This window comes from Silurus aristotelis (assembly GCF_946808225.1).
Source record: "Silurus aristotelis genome assembly, chromosome: 6".
NCBI lineage: Eukaryota > Metazoa > Chordata > Actinopteri > Siluriformes > Siluridae > Silurus > Silurus aristotelis.
The window spans coordinates 7248925-7266959 of NC_139579.1; the positions used below are offsets into that span (position 1 = coordinate 7248925).

Here is an 18035-nt window from a genome sequence, read left to right on the forward strand (position 1 = left end):
AACTTTGGATAATTCATTTTAAGTGGAGAAGTGAAAAGAAACAAAAAAAAGGGCAGAATTTGAAGGATTCTTAAACAAACTTGTTTTAATGGAAAGAGAAAAAGAAATAGGTATGGACATGAGAGGCAAGCAACCACAAGAGAAACATAATATGCAAGCGGTGTGAAATTGAGGTACTGGCTTTGCCCAGGAGTATCTCAGCAAATTAGTACGCATCCAATGCTGCAAAATGTGTCATTACCCACCATTCATTCATTCATACACATTGGACTACAGAATCTCGGATGTATATATATGCATCTGTCTCACTTTCTTTTTTTTTTTTTTTTGTTCCCCCCCAATCTTATTCAAAGGAATTGTCGATCCGGTTATGATATTTTCTACAGCGATCATTTCTTCTTCTCATCCTCCTCCTCCTCATCCTTTTTGCCATCTGGCTTGCTTCCACTCTGAGAAGCTAAGGAGCCCATGGCATTGCGGATAGCCTCATTGTTGGGATCCACACCCGGCAAGTTCTCTAGTACGCTTTGGAGGAATTCTGGGTCCTGCATTACATCGTAGTCATCTTCCTCCTGTTGTAAATGAGAAAGTATATGGTGACTAAATACAACAGTGGAGGTTTCACCAGTAATGCATCTTACAATCTTTTGGTCACCTCTAAAACAGAGAATGATGTCAAGAAGCAAGAAACACACAGGGAACACAAAATAAGCAATTGTCAAGTAAATATATAGAGATTTAGGACATGCTGACAAATATTTTATTGCCAATAATCTTGAAAGAAATCTAACTTTACCCTTTAACTTTAGTCACATACAATCAAGTCACAAGTCCAGTTTTGTTAATTTTCCAAAGCTATAGTGAAGGCAAATGACCAACATTTATCCTTTTAAAATAAAATAGTACTGAATCATGGAAATTTGCTAAATTAAATAAATCTGAACATTATATAATATAAAAAATTATTAATTCAAAATAAATCACACTGTGCAGAGTGCTGTCTCTGTTTTTTGACCCAACAGCACGCAGAGTTAGTGATTCGCCTCTAGAGGCCGCTCTCTTAAAAGCAGACTGGATGCTGGAGAAACTATCAGGGCTTTGCAGATAGTTTCGGCAATCAACTATAGGTGCAGATTAATCAGCAAACACGATGAATCGGTTGACCTCTAGTTATAATAAACGTAAGGCTTTTTTTTTTTTTTTTTTACCAGATTTAAGTGTAGCTGTGGGTATTTGTAATCATTCAGCCACACAAGGGGGCATTAGTGAAGCCTGGTATTGAAGTTAGCTGCATGGGGTTCAGTCAGTATTCCAGTTTAACTCCAATGTGTTCAGTGGTGCTGAAGTAAGGAAATGTGCAAGAATCTCAAGATCTAACACTCCAACCTAAACACACCATGTCTTCGCCATGAGTTCTTTTTTGGGCAGGGGAATATTCATGCTTGAACATGTTTGTACTTTTTTTTAAGATTCAGTAAATGGGGAACTGTAATGCAACAGCATACAAAGATTCTGTTCTCTTGTGTGCTTCAAAGTTTGTATACAAACCACATATAGGTGTGACGATCAAGTGTCCACATTCATTTAGTCATATCGTGTATATGTACGACACAGGTAACATATTGCATGTGGGAATTTTTCCTGCTGTTTACAGTTTCAATGCATCTGAGCAGTGACCAGAACAGTAACAGTCTTCATCACTGTTCTGTCCATTCGAAATCATTTAAAAACTGAGTGTATACTTTGTTGTAGCCTTCTTTCTTGCTCTTTCTTTCCAGATCTTCAATTGTAACTTTCCACCACTGTCATGGTTACGATCAACTGATGATCAGAGATCATCATCAGAGAACAGATTAGTCTGCTGAAAACATCACATATAGGCTTATAGTTGCACTGGACCACACACACTCAGCCTTTTCAAAGACTGCGCGTCTCGTATGCAGTAGGTTTTGGGTGCCTCTACCTTTGCTGATTCGGCAGTGTCCATTGGAGCTTCTGTGTCCTTCGATTCACCAAATTCTGCAAAGTAGAAAGAATATTTATATTTAACTGTTGCACACCTCTATAAATATTCAGCTTTTGGTTTTATATAAATCCTATAAGCTGGTTTACTTGTTTTAACTATTATATGAAACCCTTTATATACAATGTTTTTGAAAGATTTTAAGCCACAATTCTACATGAAAGAATGCAGTTTTCATCTGGTATTTCACCGCCTAGAATCGGTCCTCATTACTAGATAATATAGAAAATAGGACCTAGCATTGTTTGAAAAGATACCAAGCCTGGAGTGACCTGTTTGTCTAATTCAGTGGCTTTTTTTAAATAAGCCTGGATTTTTAAATCACTTGCTGGGAAAATCTGGTTTTTCCATAAAAATAAAAAATAAAAAAAAGAATCCAACAAACCCCCTCCAGCCAGGGACATCTGCATGGCGTAGGCAACCTGCTCCTCCTCAGTCATGCTGCTGAAGTCCGGCAGTGATGTCACACCAGACTCGGGCTGAGAAACCGACATCTTCAGTAGAGCCTCCTCTGATTCTGAAGATACAAAGATGACTTTTGTAAAGTCTAACAAATCACACAATTCAATTCAGTTTACTTTACACCTAATGTCCATTTATTACAGTTTAATCATTAGTCTTTTAATGCAGAACTACTCATGCAACTTGCAATTCTAAGCCATTGTTGAAGACTATTTATAATAATTACAGTCCAATTCCATACTCGTTCTTCTTGAGTTGCACGTTGTAATTATACTTACTGAATAAGGTTCGTTTTAAACACCATGCTGCTCACTATGACAATGAAAACCTTTATGAGTACTAAAATACTAATTACAAACATTTCAGTGAAACAATGTGCTACACCACAGTCACTGCCTGAGATTCCTTTCGAGTCAAAAGGTGTACGTTTATAATCTTGATGTTATCCCTACCATCAGCAGTTGGAGTGGTAATTCCTGCTTCAGCAGCTGATTGGGCAGCCGCTCTCCGAGCCTCCTCCTCCTGCCGCTGCCTCTGCTCCTCCATGGACACACGCAGAGCCTGATGGGGAGAGTGAGGACATACATGAGATGTTTAACGCTCTAATCGTATTAATCCTAACTTTTTTTGCAACCCGTACAAGTTTTGCGCTATTTTTTTCATGAACCAGGACGGGGCGGGGCGTATTTACATTGCAGCGTGCAATAACATGCACATTACTATTTTTTTTATATATATATATATATACACACATACACATACACACATACATACATACACATACACATATATAAATAATGTGTGTGTGTGTGTGTGTGTATATATATATATATATATATATATAAATAATGTATATATAAATATATACATACACAAAATATTTTGTATAAATGCTACAATAAAAATATACTTTTTTTGTTTAATCACACATTGCAGACCATTAAAAGTAAAAATTTTTTAAAAATCAAATAAAAGTTATATCTGTGCAACCCAGTACTAAATTATCCACAGCCTGGTACCAACCCTCAGTCAGTGTCCTTGGTTTAAAAGCTACTCAACTACAAATGGCTATTCTAAACAGAATCTTCAGTTTTCTGGATTTACAACAAACTAGATTAGGCTGTTGAGTCACTCATTTTGATGCAGTTGGTGTCAAGTTTTACTTTTTCTTATTACTCATTGTATGCCAGAACTGCTCCTAAAATATACTTCAACCATTAAGGAAGCTATTGAAGAAAAACCATTTAAGACATTTGAGCTTGCTGTGTGAATCCTGTTTGAATTGATTTAATAATCTAATCAGTTCATCTGCTGATAATAAAAACTACCGTCATATAAATCCTACAAACACTCAACCACACGTTCTACAAATACAATTGCAGCACACGGACAACTCGAAAAATAGTACAAATTCCACTCAATACTCTAAATTTGGCATCTTTCAAGCTGCATTAGTTTATTAAGATTAGTCTGTGCTAATGAAGCCCCAGGATCTTATGCGCCCTGTATAAAATAGACAAAAGACTGAGAGGAGGCGCACCAAACAAATAGACAGCAAGGTTAGCGGCCTCATCAGCAGACACAGCGAATCTGACTTTTCAGAAATACAATATCAATTATATTCTTTTTAGTATATATTTTGAAAAAAATATAAAAGCCTTCTCTTTAAAGATTCATCTTTGTGTGTATATTTTACTTGAGTCCCATCATAGAGACTAAGAAATAAAGAAATAAAATCAAAGAAGGAAATCAAATAGCGCAATTGAAGAAACCAGAACACTATGCTTATCATCAGTGTTTGACCAGGATGAGGGTGGACAAAAACCGTCTCCAAATCTGAAAGTTTGTTTCCCAGTACTGCAATCTTACCAGAGCGAGCTCAGGGTCAGCACTGGGATCCACCCCGAACTCGAAGTCACTGGCTCCCAGACCCATCATGGTGCCACCCTCGCCTGCCAGAATAGGAGAGGAAAGCAAAGCATCTGCCAAGCTTGGGCCGGGAGGCACAGTAACCAGGTGAGAACCCGTTCCTTCCTTTCCGTTCAGGGTGTTTACAAACGCGGTCAACTTTTCAGTGTTCACCTCCTACAGAAACAACAACAAAAAAAAAGGGTGAAACGATAAAACAGTGATGAAAACCATGGCATATCCACACCCAGTCTCAGCAGGTCTAAAGTAGCTTATGTTTTATTGTCCACTCCTAACATGAAAGCTAATTCCATTACTCATTGCTGCTCACATGGTTGAAAAATAAACAGATTTACTAGAAAGCAGGTAACTTGCAGTGGCCAAACCCCCTAGCAAACATGTACCATGGTGATGGATGTTTTGGAAAAGAAGAAATTTTTGAAATAGTATTGATTCACACACTACAGAAAAAAAATAAATTCATAAGTTCTTCTAATTAACCAATAGAACCAGAACCAGTCACCTCCTCTCCAAAATTGATCACATCCACATTGACTTTCTCTTTCTTCAGACGCTTAGCCAGTTTCACCAGCTGTGAAAAAGAAATTATTTCAATTTAGATTCCTAGTCACCAACAGTTTTAAATCAAAAGGTCTGAACACTTATCCCACACATGCTTACATCTTTCTCATTGTCCTCCACTGGGCTGCCCACGAAAGCGATGATCCTCATCTTGTGGTTCTTTCCCTGTCTGTGCTTCAGTGCCAGCTATAAACACAAACACAGATAAAAGCATGTCTCGGCAGGACACATGTAGAGGTCAGTGTATTGAACAACAGAAGAGGACTCACATGGGCTACTCTGATTCCAGTACAAAAGCTTATCTTGCCGCGGGGTTGAACGGCGTGCAGTTTGGAGAGGATGCGCCCCGTGTCTGGCGTTAGAGTAGTCAGGACCTCACAGTTACTGCAAACACAACCCCACACAATCATATACTACAGCACAAATCAGGTAATCAGGTGTGTGAGTGTTTGTATATAAAATAAATAAATAAAATTATATATATATATACACATATACATATATACATACATACATATACACACACACACACACACACACAGTAATTTCCGGACTATTAAGCGCACCCAAATATAAGCCGCACCTGTCTATAAGCCGCAGGTGTCTACATTGAAATTAATGAACTTTACACAGACTTTAATGAAAGACAGTGTCTGTTACACGGCTTGTATCTAAACAGTAGCCTACCAAGAAAGTCATTGTTCACTGTCTTCCTCCTTCCTTTCACAACAATTTCTCTCAGGAGTTTTTCTTTTGGCATCGTCGTGCGTTTAAAAATCACCATCGGTGAAGCTTTTCTCCTGATGCCGTGCAGCTCAGAACACAGGTGAAGTGAGTTTTTTCATGCCTGGTTGTTTTCAGTGTGACGAATGATTCGCATTTCCTGTTGACAGTCCGAGTGAGCGGCAGGTCAAACATCAGAGGAACATCATCCATATTTATGATGTGGTGCGGCCCGATTCAGTGGGAGCGCATCCGATTTAATATAAAGAGTTTCATTGGTTCACCTCAACCCGTTCGGCAATTTCATTGGTCTAATGTTATGGGGCTCAGTTTTTGGCTTGAAGTTCGTGAAACCGGGAAAAACCCCAGAAAAATCCATAAATCCGCTTCGTTGTTTAAGCCGCAGGGTTCAAAGAGTAGGAAAAAAGTAGCGGCTTATAGTCCAGAAAATACGGCACACACACACACACACACACACACACACACACACACACACACACACACACACACGTAAGGTTAATTAAAGGGTTTTTTTTATACTGTGTGTTATTTTAACTAAGTCCACTCATTTACCCAGTCTATTTATTTTTTTTTTTTTCCTTAGGGAGATGATGAAGGCTGTTCGAATTGAAATAAGATGCACACAATTAAAGCACACTATAAAATGTAGCTACACTTACTGAAATTATATTTGCATCTCTGAAAACACCACGGGTTTACCTTCATACAAAAGGTTGTCATACACTACCTACATTGTCAATCGGACCACTAACGGAAATCACTAGATATTTGTGTTTGATAACACCTCACTCAGAAGTAGTTTCCAGTTAAAACTCTAAATCTCTTGCGAATCGTTCAGCACGGCGTACTGGAATAAATGATGCTCCAGTGTACATGTGCCACTATGCAATCAGAGGTCATGTTCAGAAAATGTATTCGGACCATTGTCATGATGCAATATACACTACATGGCCACCTGTTTATGGACACCTGACCATAGCTTTTCACCTGCTGCTCTGTTAGTGAGGCCAGTGGGGAGAGCTGAGGTGCAATCTGCGTTTCATCCCAAAGCTTTTCAGTGGGCTCAGGGCTCTGTGCAGGACACTGGAGTTCTTCCACTCCAATTTTAACACACCGTGTCATCACAGATGACGTCGCTTTGTGCATGGGGGCATGGTGACGATGGAACTACAGTACGCAGACATTCTATGCAACTGTACGCTTTCAACTTTGGAAAGAACGGTGTATGATGATCAGGTGTCCTCACACTTTTTTGTCCACGCAGCATACATTTCGATTTATGCGTTTATTAATTTAAATTAAATTGGCACTAATCGGACAGTGACAACAGTAATCAAATCTGATTTACAAGGGTCTAGAACTACGCACCCAGAGCGACATTTTCACAGGTGACATAGTGGCATAATTTAACTTTCCACACTGGTGCAGTGTGAACATCTGTTCCGTGACGATCGCTTTAAAAAATTTCATACCGAATTCATTCATTTATCAGCGCACTGTAGTATCCACATGCCATGCAATCCCAGTCCATCGACAGCTCCAAGCTGTACCTGGCTGTCATCGAAGCACAGCATGAAAGCATCAGTCATTGAATGAAAATGTACAGCGAATTACGTAAGTATTGTGTACTTTCCTTTATTGTCTTGACTGCTTGTCCTGCTTTTTTTTATCCACAATTCCTGATCGATCAGAAGATGACACCTACTTAAATACGAATCACAGCAACCCTCTTTGTGTACTCACTTGGCCATAGTGATGAGCCCGACATTGTTTTCAGGATTGCTGCGTGTCTTTGAGTGACAAACGATATTGACAGCGTCCTGCTGTGCCTGTAGTCGCGTGGGCAGGAAGTCACCATTTCTCATGTACTCACTGTTGTCTACACTGGAAAGCAAAAAAAAAAAAAGAAAGTGAAAATGAATGAGTATAGAGATTGTGGGCATTGTTTAGATAAAGTTCGGCATTACATTAAAACGTAGAGAATAAACCATAGCAGAGATCAGGCTTCGTCAGTAAGATACTAGTGTGGTAAGTTTACGTTATAACTATATGTATTTGTACTATGCTGTTGCTATGCCAACCCAGTTGTTTGCTTGGGTATTGCCCGATTTCCCTTGTACTAAATAATGATAAAGTTTGTTGTCTTTAACTGTAAATATGTAAGCGAAATGAGAGCAGCCTCCCCTATAGAAAAAAAAGATTCCCACTTTAGACTATTGCTACATGCAACAGTATTTCTACACTTTCCTGAAAGCAAAAGCACCTCATGTCCATATAGGATCTACATCTGTGCTGAATTCAGTGGCATCAAAATGTATCACTCATGACAAATGTACAAATCTATAAAGAACAAAAACAATTAATGTTATGTAGAAGAGAAACAAGGAAACAAAAATAAACATGGCTAGGGAATTTCCAGTTTTAGTTTGAGACCTGATCCGAGTGCAAAGTATGATCTCATTTCTTTTGGAAAACTGCCATATTTTTCATAACACGTATTTTTTGAGCTGGTGAAAGCTTCCCTGGAATATATAACAAGCAAAATAGCTTTTTAATCAACCAAAAAACTTTTTTTTAAACAAACAATAAAATGCACATGTGAAACTTTTGTTTGTAAGAGAGAGAGAGAGAGAGAGAGAGAGAGAGAACGCTATATCATGCGTTCCCCTACAAACATTTTGGAATGGAAAGACCAATTCATGTTTTTTTTGCTGTATGGAAAGACATGTGAGAATGGATCAGAATTTCAGCTTTCATTTGCAGTTATTTTTATCTGAACTTATACTTTTGGTTTCAGCCCTGGGTTTCACGTGTAAAGACTGCATTTGTTGTTAATAAAGGATAAACCAACATGAAGACCCAAGAGCTGTCTATGGGAGAAAAGCAAGCATGATAGCTTAAAAAAAAAAAAAACACGAAAAGCAAGAAAACCGATCATTGTTAAAGCATTGAAATATCCTACAAAGAAGACATTGACATCTGTATGAATTTAAAGGCCGGATTAAAATTCACAAACAAATACAGAGGTAAGCAACAACTGGTCTGAAACCAATACTAGTATCACAAGGAACATGCATTTGTTCCTTAAAAATGATAGACAAGGTGTTTCCAAACTTTTGACAGGCCCTCTAAGGATAAAACGATTCTTCGATCGAATAACAAATACAAAAAAAGCATTGAGGCAAATTATTTGCCTCATTACTTCATTTAACTACACACAGCACTACGTTTCCCCACAGACCATTATTACAGATGCACCACCCGCTAAACTTTGGCGAGCGCTGACAGGGAAACACAGGAGACCCTGCGAAATGAAAGAATGGATGAGAAAACAGGGAGAAAACAGCGAGGAGTGAGGAGAAGATTCATGCCGAGGAAAACGACAGAAAGTTTCCAAAGTTTGGGATAATTTCATACCAAAACGCTGTTCAGTGCATTTACCATTTTTGAAGCAATTTGAAATTGTTCATATTTTTTCTTTATACATTTGTATTTTGATGTAATATGCCAATTAAATGCATTAAATGGGTTTAGTTTTCACAGATGTTCTTGTATGCCATTTCAGTGATAACATTTTTAAACTTTTCTAAAAAGGAAACAGATTACTTGTTCATTTTAAGAGACGTCTCATTTTCTTTAGTATATATAGTATTGCGCTATAAAAAGGAAAAGTACTTCTGATCCAATCACCCGCTTTATTTAATGGAATAAGCTAAATGGATTCAGAAGTCTACTGGAGCACACTATTTCAATTTACAGAAAAAATAGGAGAAACTCTTCATGAAGCAAGACAGTTATTCAAAACACACTGCCAGAACAAAGAGAAACGTCAATTTCACCTTCTAATGAGAAAACTAGAGGAAAAAAGAGCTCACTAGTATTAAGTTGGTCTGCCAACAAAGGGGCCATGTTAGAAGTTTGTGGACCCCCATAATATTTTTTGAGCATCACATTTCACATTTGCTGTTATAATAACCTGCACTATTCTGAGATGTTCCACTAGATTTTGAAGTGTGATTGTGGAGACACACAATTGAGGAAAAATCACCCTGATCAACTTACTATTTTTTATTAGTCTTCAGTGGCTTCATGGACACCCAGATGAGGATGGGTTCCTCTTGAGATTTATCCTCAGATCATCTCTGGGAGTTTATTTTTTAATTGATGTAAAAAATTTTTAATAAACTTTTTCTTTTCATTTTATAACTATCTCCAAAAAGCTGCTTTGGGACAATGTCCATTGTTAAAAGCACTATCAAACTGAATTAAAAATAAATTAATGTAATTATTGATGTAAACATTGTATTCCCTTTACTCCCCAACCTCACTATGTACACGAAGCTCCGCCCCCAGGATCCACGGCGGCCGGTATATTGATTGACAGGAAACGCATCCAATAACAAGCAAGCATTCCGGCCCGGAAGTCAGTTTTCCAAACCGGTGCTTGTGCTAAGGCCAGGGATTAAACATCGATTTTTATAATTGTTCACATCTCAAGGCCAATTATAAAAAATTTTTTTAAGTAAATATATATATTTCTATTCGTGTATTTATTGACTACTGCACCTTTAAATAAGCTAGCACATTTCAGCATCATAGTGACAAAAAACAACGGAAAACAATAGCCAGGTTGATAACGTGTCAATAATGCCTCTGAGACGACCTAGTAATGAAGTGATTAATTATTTGTATAAATAATTTAAAAAGAACATAAAGAAGGAGGTAAGTACAGTAGAGAAATAACACGAATAAGAAAGAATAATGAATCCAGGTTTATCCTACTATCCTATTCAGCTGCCTTGATCCGGTCACTGCTGTGAAACAATGAAGCGCACTCCGCCATTTACACCAAACTATTATTGATAAACATTTTATTTATCGTAATTATTCTACATTAAAAGGATAATTGTGATAAAACGCATCTTTAACCAGACGGTGAACGCGTTAGCTAGCAGCTAAGACCGATAATGACTCAGGAGAATACCGAGATCACTTGAACGATTCAATTCGATCCCGTTTCCCGAGTCATTCATTTAAAACATGTATTACACCTTTAAAACTCTAAACATCAAACCCCGAGCATCCGAACCGCTCATGTAAACCCAAAAGAAAGCAAATTATATTATTTCTTACCAGACCATAGTGCTTTCGAGCACCATCTTGGAACGTTTCTACTCACTAACAAAGCGGATGCTGATTGGTCCAATTCACTCTTTTCATAACGACGCAGCTGATTGGCTGAGAGTTTTTCGGTATCTTTACTAACGCCTCCTATCGGTGTATTTCTGTTTTACAAGAGAATTGCTAACACAACTCACTCATTAATATATTATATTATATATATATATTAATATTCACAATTATATTTTAAACGATGTATGTCGATCATACATATACATATACACGTATATACATATACATATACATATATATATACATACAGTGAGGAAAATAAGTATTTGAACACCCTGCTATTTTGCAAGTTCTCCCACTTAGAAATCATGGAGGGGTGAAAATTGACATGAAATTGACATCGTAGGTGCATGTCCACTGTAAGAGACATAATCTAAAAAAAAAATCCAGAAATCACAATGTATGATTTTTAAACTATTTATTTGTATGATACAGCTGCAAATAAGTATTTGAACACCTGTCTATCAGCTAGAATTCTGACCCTCAAAGACCTGTTAGTCTGCCTTTAAAATGTCCACCTTCACTACATTTATTATCCTAAATTAGATGCACCTGTTTAAGGTCTTTAGCTGCATAAAGACACCTGTCCACCCCATACAATCATTAAGAATCCAACTACTAACATGGCCAAGACCAAAGAGCTGTCCAAAGACACTAGAGACAAAATTGTACACCTCCACAAGGCTGGAAAGGGCTACGGGGAAATTGCCAAGCAGCTTGGTGAAAAAAGGTCCACTGTTGGAGCAATCATTAGAAAATGGAAGAAGCTAAACATGACTGTCAATCTCCCTCGGACTGGGGCTCCATGCAAGATCTCACCTCGTGGGGTCTCAATGATCCTAAGGAAGGTGAGAAATAAGCCCAGAACTACACGGGAGGAGCTGGTCAATGACCTGAAAAGAGATGGGACTACCGTTTCCAAGGTTACTGTTGGTAATACACTAAGACGTCATGGTTTGAAATCATGCATGGCACGGAAGGTTCCCCTGCGTAAACCAGCGCATGTCCAGGCATGTCTTAAGTTTGCCAATGACCATTTGGATGATCCAGAGGAGTCATGGGAGAAAGTCATGTGGTCAGATGAGACCAAAATAGAACTTTTGGGTCATAATTCCACTAAACGTGTTTGGAGAAAGAAGAATGATGAGTACCATCCCAAGAACACCATCCCTACTGTGAAGCATAGGGGTGGTAGCATCATGCTTTGGGGGTGTTTTCCTGCACATGTGACAGGACGACTGCGCACTGTATTAAGGAGAGGATGACCGGGGCCATGTATTGCAAGATTTTGGGGAACAACCTCCTTCCCTCAGTTAGAGCATTAAAGATGGGTCGAGGCTGGGTCTTCCAACATGACAATGACCCGAAGCACACAGCCAGGATAACCAAGGAGTGGCTCTGTAAGAAGCATATTGGCCTAGCCAGTCTCCAGACCTAAACCCAATAGAGAATCTTTGGAGGAAGCTCAAACTCCATGTTTCTCAGCGACAGGCCAGAAACCTGACTGATCTAGAGAAGATCTGTGTGGAGGAGTGGGCCAAAATCCCTCCTGCAGTGTGTGCAAACCTGGTGAAAAACTACAGGAAACGTTTGACCTTTGTAATTGCAAACAAAGTCTACTGTACCAAATATTAACATTGACTTTCTCAGGTGTTCAAATACTTATTTGCAGCTGTATCATACAAATAAATAGTTAAAAAAATCATACATTGTGATTTCTGGATTTTTTTTTTTAGATTATGTCTCTCACAGTGGACATGCACCTACAATGACAATTTCAGACCCCTCCATGATTTCTAAGAGGGAGAACTTGCAAAATAGCAGGGTGTTTAAATACTTAGTTTACTCACTGTGTGTGTATATATATATATATATATATATATATATATATATATATATATATATAAAGTATGCTCTCTACCTGAATTAATTATCCTCGGCCACCCATGGCAGTTCTGGAGATGTTTTGACTCAGCCATCAGAGTTTAGCCCTCGTCAAACTCGCTCAAATCCTCATGCCTGCCGATTTTTCCTGCTTTCAACACGTCAACTTTGAAGACAAAATAAGTGTTATTTACTTTACCAGTTATGCCTGGTCAGTGTAGATAATACAGATAAAAGTGAATCTTTTTTCAAATATAATAAATCATCATCATCACAGATGATAAATGTCATCAGTGCTTATGCTCCACAAGTATGTTGTAAAATGGAGAAGGAAAAATTCTGGAGCGAGTTAGATGAATTGGTAGAAGGTATACCCAAAAAAGAAAGATTGGTGATTGGGGCAGATTTCAATGGCCATGTAGGTGAAGGGAACAGAGGTGATGAGAAGGTGATGGTAGGTATGGCTTTAAGGAGAGGAATGTGGAAGGGCAGACTGTGGTAGATGTTACTAAAACGATGGAAATGGCAGTGGTAAATACTTATTTTAAGAAGAAGGAGGAGCACAGGGTGAGGTATAATGGTGTAAGAACTCTGTGCTTGTTTCATGCTACTGCTCATCGCTAGTGGAGTTTGTGACTGTTAGATGTAGACCATTTTATCTGCCACGGAAATTCACAACTGTTTACATTGTCGGAGTGTACATTCCTCTCAGTGCAAATGCTACGGAGGCACTTAGTGAACTCCATGGCGCTATTAGCGACCTGCAGAATGCTCACCCCGACGGATTGTTTATTATCGCCGGAGATTTCAACCATGTGAATCTCAGGACTGTACTTCCTAAACTCCATCAGCATGTGGACTTTGCAACGAGAGGAGCAAACACGCTGGATCTTGTTTACACAAACATCCCCGGTGCATATCGTGCGGAGCCCCGCCCCCATCTCGGATACTCAGACCACTGCTCTGTTATGTTAATTCCAGCATACAGACCGTTTATCAGACGCTCTAAACCGGTTCTGAAACAGGTGAAAACCTGGCCAGAAGGAGCTACTTCTGCTCTTCAGGACTGTTTCGAGTTTACTGACTGGGACATGTTTAGAGAGGCTGCAACCAACAGCGATTCCATCAACTTGGAGGAGTACACATCAGTGATCGCACTCACACCCTTCGTGATGAAGTGCTTCGAGAGTCTTGTCATGAGGCACATTAAGACACAGCTTCCACCCTCCCTGGACCCCATGCAGTTTGCGTATCGTCCTAACCGTTCCACGGACGATGCCATCTCCACAACTCTCCATTGGCCCTCACCCACCTGGATAACAAGGACTCATATGTTCGAATGCTGTTTATTGACTTCAGCTCAGCATTCAACAGAATCATTCCTCAGCACCTAATCGAGAAGTTGAGCCTACTGGGCCTGAACACCTCCCTCTGCAACTGGATCCTGGACTTCCTGACTGGGAGACCCCAGTCAGTCCGGATCGGGAACAGCATCTCCAGCACCACCACACTGGGGCCCCTCAGGGCTGTGTGCTCAGCCCACTGCTGTTCACTCTGCTGACTCACGACTGTGTAGCAACGCACAGCTCGAATCACTTCGTCAAGTTTGCCGATGACATGACCGTGGTGGGTCTAATCAGCAAGAACGACGAGTCAGCATACAGAGAGGAGGTGCAACGGTTAACTGCCTGGTGTGGAACAAACAACCTGTCTCTGAACGTTGACAAAACGAAAGAGATGGTTGTTGACTTCAGGAGAGGACAGAGCGACCAATCTCCACTGATTATTGATGGATCCTCAGTGGAGATCGTCAAGAGCACCAAATTCCTTGGTGTTCATCTGGCAGACAACCTTACCTGGTCACTTAACACCAGCTCCATCACGAAGAAAGCCCAGCAGCGTCTCTACTTTCTGAGAAGGCTGAGGAAAACTCCCCCTCCCCCCATCCTGTCCATGTTATACAGAGGGACCATTGAGAGCATCTTGAGCAGCTGCATCACTGCCTGGTTTGGGAATTGCACCGTCTCGGATTGCTAGACCCTACAGAGGATAGTGAGAACAGCTGAGAAGATCATCGGAGTCTCTCTCCTCTCTATCATGGACATTTACACCACACGCTGCATCCGCAAAGCACACAGCATTGTGGACGACCACACACACCCGTCACACTTTACACTCCTGCCATCAGGAAAACGGTTCCGAAGCATTCGGGCTGCCACAACAAGACTGTGCAATAGTTTCTTTCCCCAAGTCATCTGGCTTCTGAATACACAGAACTGAAACGGAACACACACACACACTCACTCAATGTGTGTACCGAACTGTACAACCTGGACTGAACACTTAACCCGGAGGAACGTTGTCTCGTTTTTACTGTGTACTGTGTACCACTGTGTATAGTAGAAATGACAATAAAAAGCCTCTTGACTTGATAAGAGCAGAGGAAGATGCACACAGGTATGTTCTTATGTAGGAGATGCAACCTGAAGGAGATTGGAGACTGTAAATTGTTGGCAGGGGACAGTGAAGCTATGCATACAGCATTGGATGGTGGTCTGTAGGATGGTTTTGGAGGTGAAGAAGAGGAGGAGAGTAAAGACTGAAAGAAGAATAAGATGGTGGAAATTGAAGGAGGAAGACTATAGTGTGAGATTCAGGGAAGAGGTCAGACAGGGGCTCGGTGGTGGTGAAGAGGTGCTGGATGATTGGGCAACTACTGCAGAAGTGATAAGGGAGACAGCTAGAAAGGTACTTGGTGTGACATCTGGAAATAGAAAGGAAGACAAAGAGACTGGTGGTGAAATGAGGAAGTGCAGGACAGCATAAGGAGAAAGAGGTTGGTGAAACAGAATTGGGATCGACAGAGAGATGAGAAAAGTAGGCAGGAGTACAAGGAGATGGGCAGCAGGTGAAGAGGGATGTGGCGAAAGCCAAGGAAAAGGCATATGAGGAGCTGTATAAGAAGTTGGACACTAAGGAAGGAAAAAAGGATTTATACCGATTGGCCAGGCAGAGGGACCGAGCTGGGAAAGATGTGCTGCAAGTTAGAGCAATAAAGGATGGAGATGGAAAAGTGAGGAGAGTGTGTTGAGAAGGTGGAGGGAGTATTTTGAGCAGCTGATGAACGAGGTAAATGAGAGAGAGAGAGAAGGTTGGATGGTGTGGAGTTGGTGAAACAGGAAGTGGATAGGATTAGTAAGGAGGAAGTGAGAGCAGCGATTAAGAGGATGAAGAGTGGCAAGTCGGTTGGACCAGATGACATACCGGTTAAAACATGATGTTTAGGAGAGATGGCAGTAGAGTTTTTAACCAGTTTGTTTAACAAGATTATAAAAGTCGAGAAGATGCCTGAGGAATGGAGAAGGAGTGTGCTGGTACTGATCTGTAAGCATAAGGGAGATGTGCAGACCTGCAGTAACTACAGGGGAATTAGGTTGATCAGTCACACCATGAAGTTATGGGAAAGAGTAGTGGAAACCAGGCTGCGAGAAGAGGTGACCATCTGTGAGCAAAAGTATGCTTTTATGCCAAAGAAGAGCACCACAGATGCATTATTTGCTTGAGAATGTTGATAATGTTAATGGATAAGTTTTGAGAAGGTTGAAAGGAGTTGCATTGTGTGTTTGTGGATTTAGAGAATGCGTACGACAGGTATTGTGGTATTGTATAAGGAAGTCAGGTGTGTCAGAGAAGTATGAGGGTGGTGCAGGACATGTATGAGGACAGTGTGACAGCAGTGAAGTGTTGCATTAGGAACGACAGACTGGATCAAGGTGGAGGTTGGACTGCATCAAGGATCGGTACTGAACCCTTTACTGTTTGCAGTGGTGATGGAGAAGTTGACGGATGAGGTCAGACAGGAATCTTCATGGACTATGATGTCTGCGGATGATATTGTTATTTGTAGTGAGAGTAGGGAGCAGGTGGAGAAGAGCCTGGAGAACTGGAGGTACACGCTGGAGAGAAGGGGAATGAAAGTCAGTAGGAGTAAGACAGAGTACATGTGTGTGAATGAGAGGGAGGGCAGTGGAGGGGTGCGCTTGCAGGGAAAAGAGTTGGAGAAGGTGGAGGAGTTCAGGTACCTGGGGTCAACAGTGCAGAGTGTTTTAGAGAAGTGAAGAAAAGAGTGCAGGCAGGGTGGAGAAAAGTGATCGCAGGAGTGAAAGGGAAAGTTTATAGGACTGTGGTGAGACCTGCGTTGTTGTATAGTTTTGAGACAGTGGAATTGAGTTTTACCAGTCATTATTTTACCTTTCCACCGGTCATTTATACTTATAATCATGGATATATGGATTATTTTAATAAAAAACATGGTCACACATCAGTAAACATATATATATATATATATATATACACATACATATACATATATATATATACATACATATATATACACATACATATATATATATATATATATATATATATATATATATATATATATATATATATACACAGTGAGGAAAATAAGTATTGAACACCCTGCTACACTTGCAAGTTCTCCCACTTAGAAATCATGGAGTCATCTGAAATTGTCATCGTAGGTGCATGTCCACTGTGTGTGTATGCGCATTATATATATATATATACAGTGAGGAAAATAAGTATTTGAACACCCTGCTATTTTGCAAGTTCTCCCACTTAGAAATCATGGAGGGGTCTGAAATTGTCATCGTAGGTGCATGTCCACTGTAAGAGACATAATCTAAAAAAAAAAAATCCAGAAATCACAATAAATGATTTTTAAACTATTTATTTGTATGATACAGCTGCAAATAAGTATTTGAACACCTGAGAAAGTCAATGTTAATATTTGGTACAGGAGCCTTTGTTTGCAATTACAGAGGTCAAACGTTTCCTGTAGTTTTTCACCAGGTTTGCACACACTGTAGGAGGGATTTTGGCCCACTCCTCCACACAGATCTTCTCTAGATCAGTCAGGTTTCTGGCCTGTCGCTGAGAAACACGGAGTTTGAGCTCCCTCCAAAGATTCTCTATTAGGTTTAGGTCTGGAGACTGGCTAGGCCATGCCAGAACCTTGATATGCTTCTTACAGGGCCACGCCTTGGTTATCCTGGCTGTGTGCTTCAGGTCATTGTCATGTTGGAAGACCCAGCCTTGACCCATCTTCAATGCTCTAACTGAGGGAAGGAGGTTGTTCCCCAAAATCTCACAATACATGGCCCCGGTCATCCTCTCCTTAATACAGTGCAGTCGCCCTGTCCCATGTGCAGAAAAA

At 40.0% G+C, this 18035-nt stretch overlaps 1 protein-coding gene and 1 long non-coding RNA gene across 2 annotated transcripts; one reads left to right on the top strand and one right to left on the bottom strand.

Moving 5' to 3' along the window:
- Nucleotides 1-58: 58 nt before the first annotated feature.
- psmd4a (proteasome 26S subunit ubiquitin receptor, non-ATPase 4a) lies at nt 59-10971 on the bottom strand. Its single transcript, XM_083544386.1, has 10 exons — nt 10853-10971; nt 7463-7603; nt 5245-5359; nt 5075-5161; nt 4917-4985; nt 4355-4570; nt 2938-3046; nt 2409-2540; nt 1964-2019; nt 59-572 (listed from the first exon to the last, which is right to left on the bottom strand). Exons 1-10 carry the CDS (start codon nt 10876-10878, stop codon nt 390-392), a joined length of 1134 nt encoding a protein of 377 aa, XP_083400512.1. The 5' UTR covers nt 10879-10971; the 3' UTR covers nt 59-389.
- Nucleotides 7622-9149, top strand: LOC310727712. Its single transcript, XR_014534077.1, has 3 exons — nt 7622-7747; nt 8517-8745; nt 8959-9149. It is a non-coding gene; the product is annotated as an uncharacterized lncRNA (long non-coding RNA).
- Nucleotides 10972-18035: the final 7064 nt, after the last annotated feature.

What these genes read in the sequence shown, in the direction of transcription:
- psmd4a (XM_083544386.1), bottom strand. Translation starts at nt 10,878, where the DNA reads ATGGTGCTCGAAAGCACTATGGTCTG. An exon ending in CTGGAATCAGAGTAGCCCAT is followed by an intron (nt 5,162 to 5,244) that starts GTGAGTCCTCTT and finishes TTGTGTTTATAG; the next exon opens with CTGGCACTGAAGCACAGACA. An exon ending in TGATCAATTTTGGAGAGGAG is followed by an intron (nt 4,571 to 4,916) that starts GTGACTGGTTCT and finishes TTGTTTCTGTAG; the next exon opens with GAGGTGAACACTGAAAAGTT.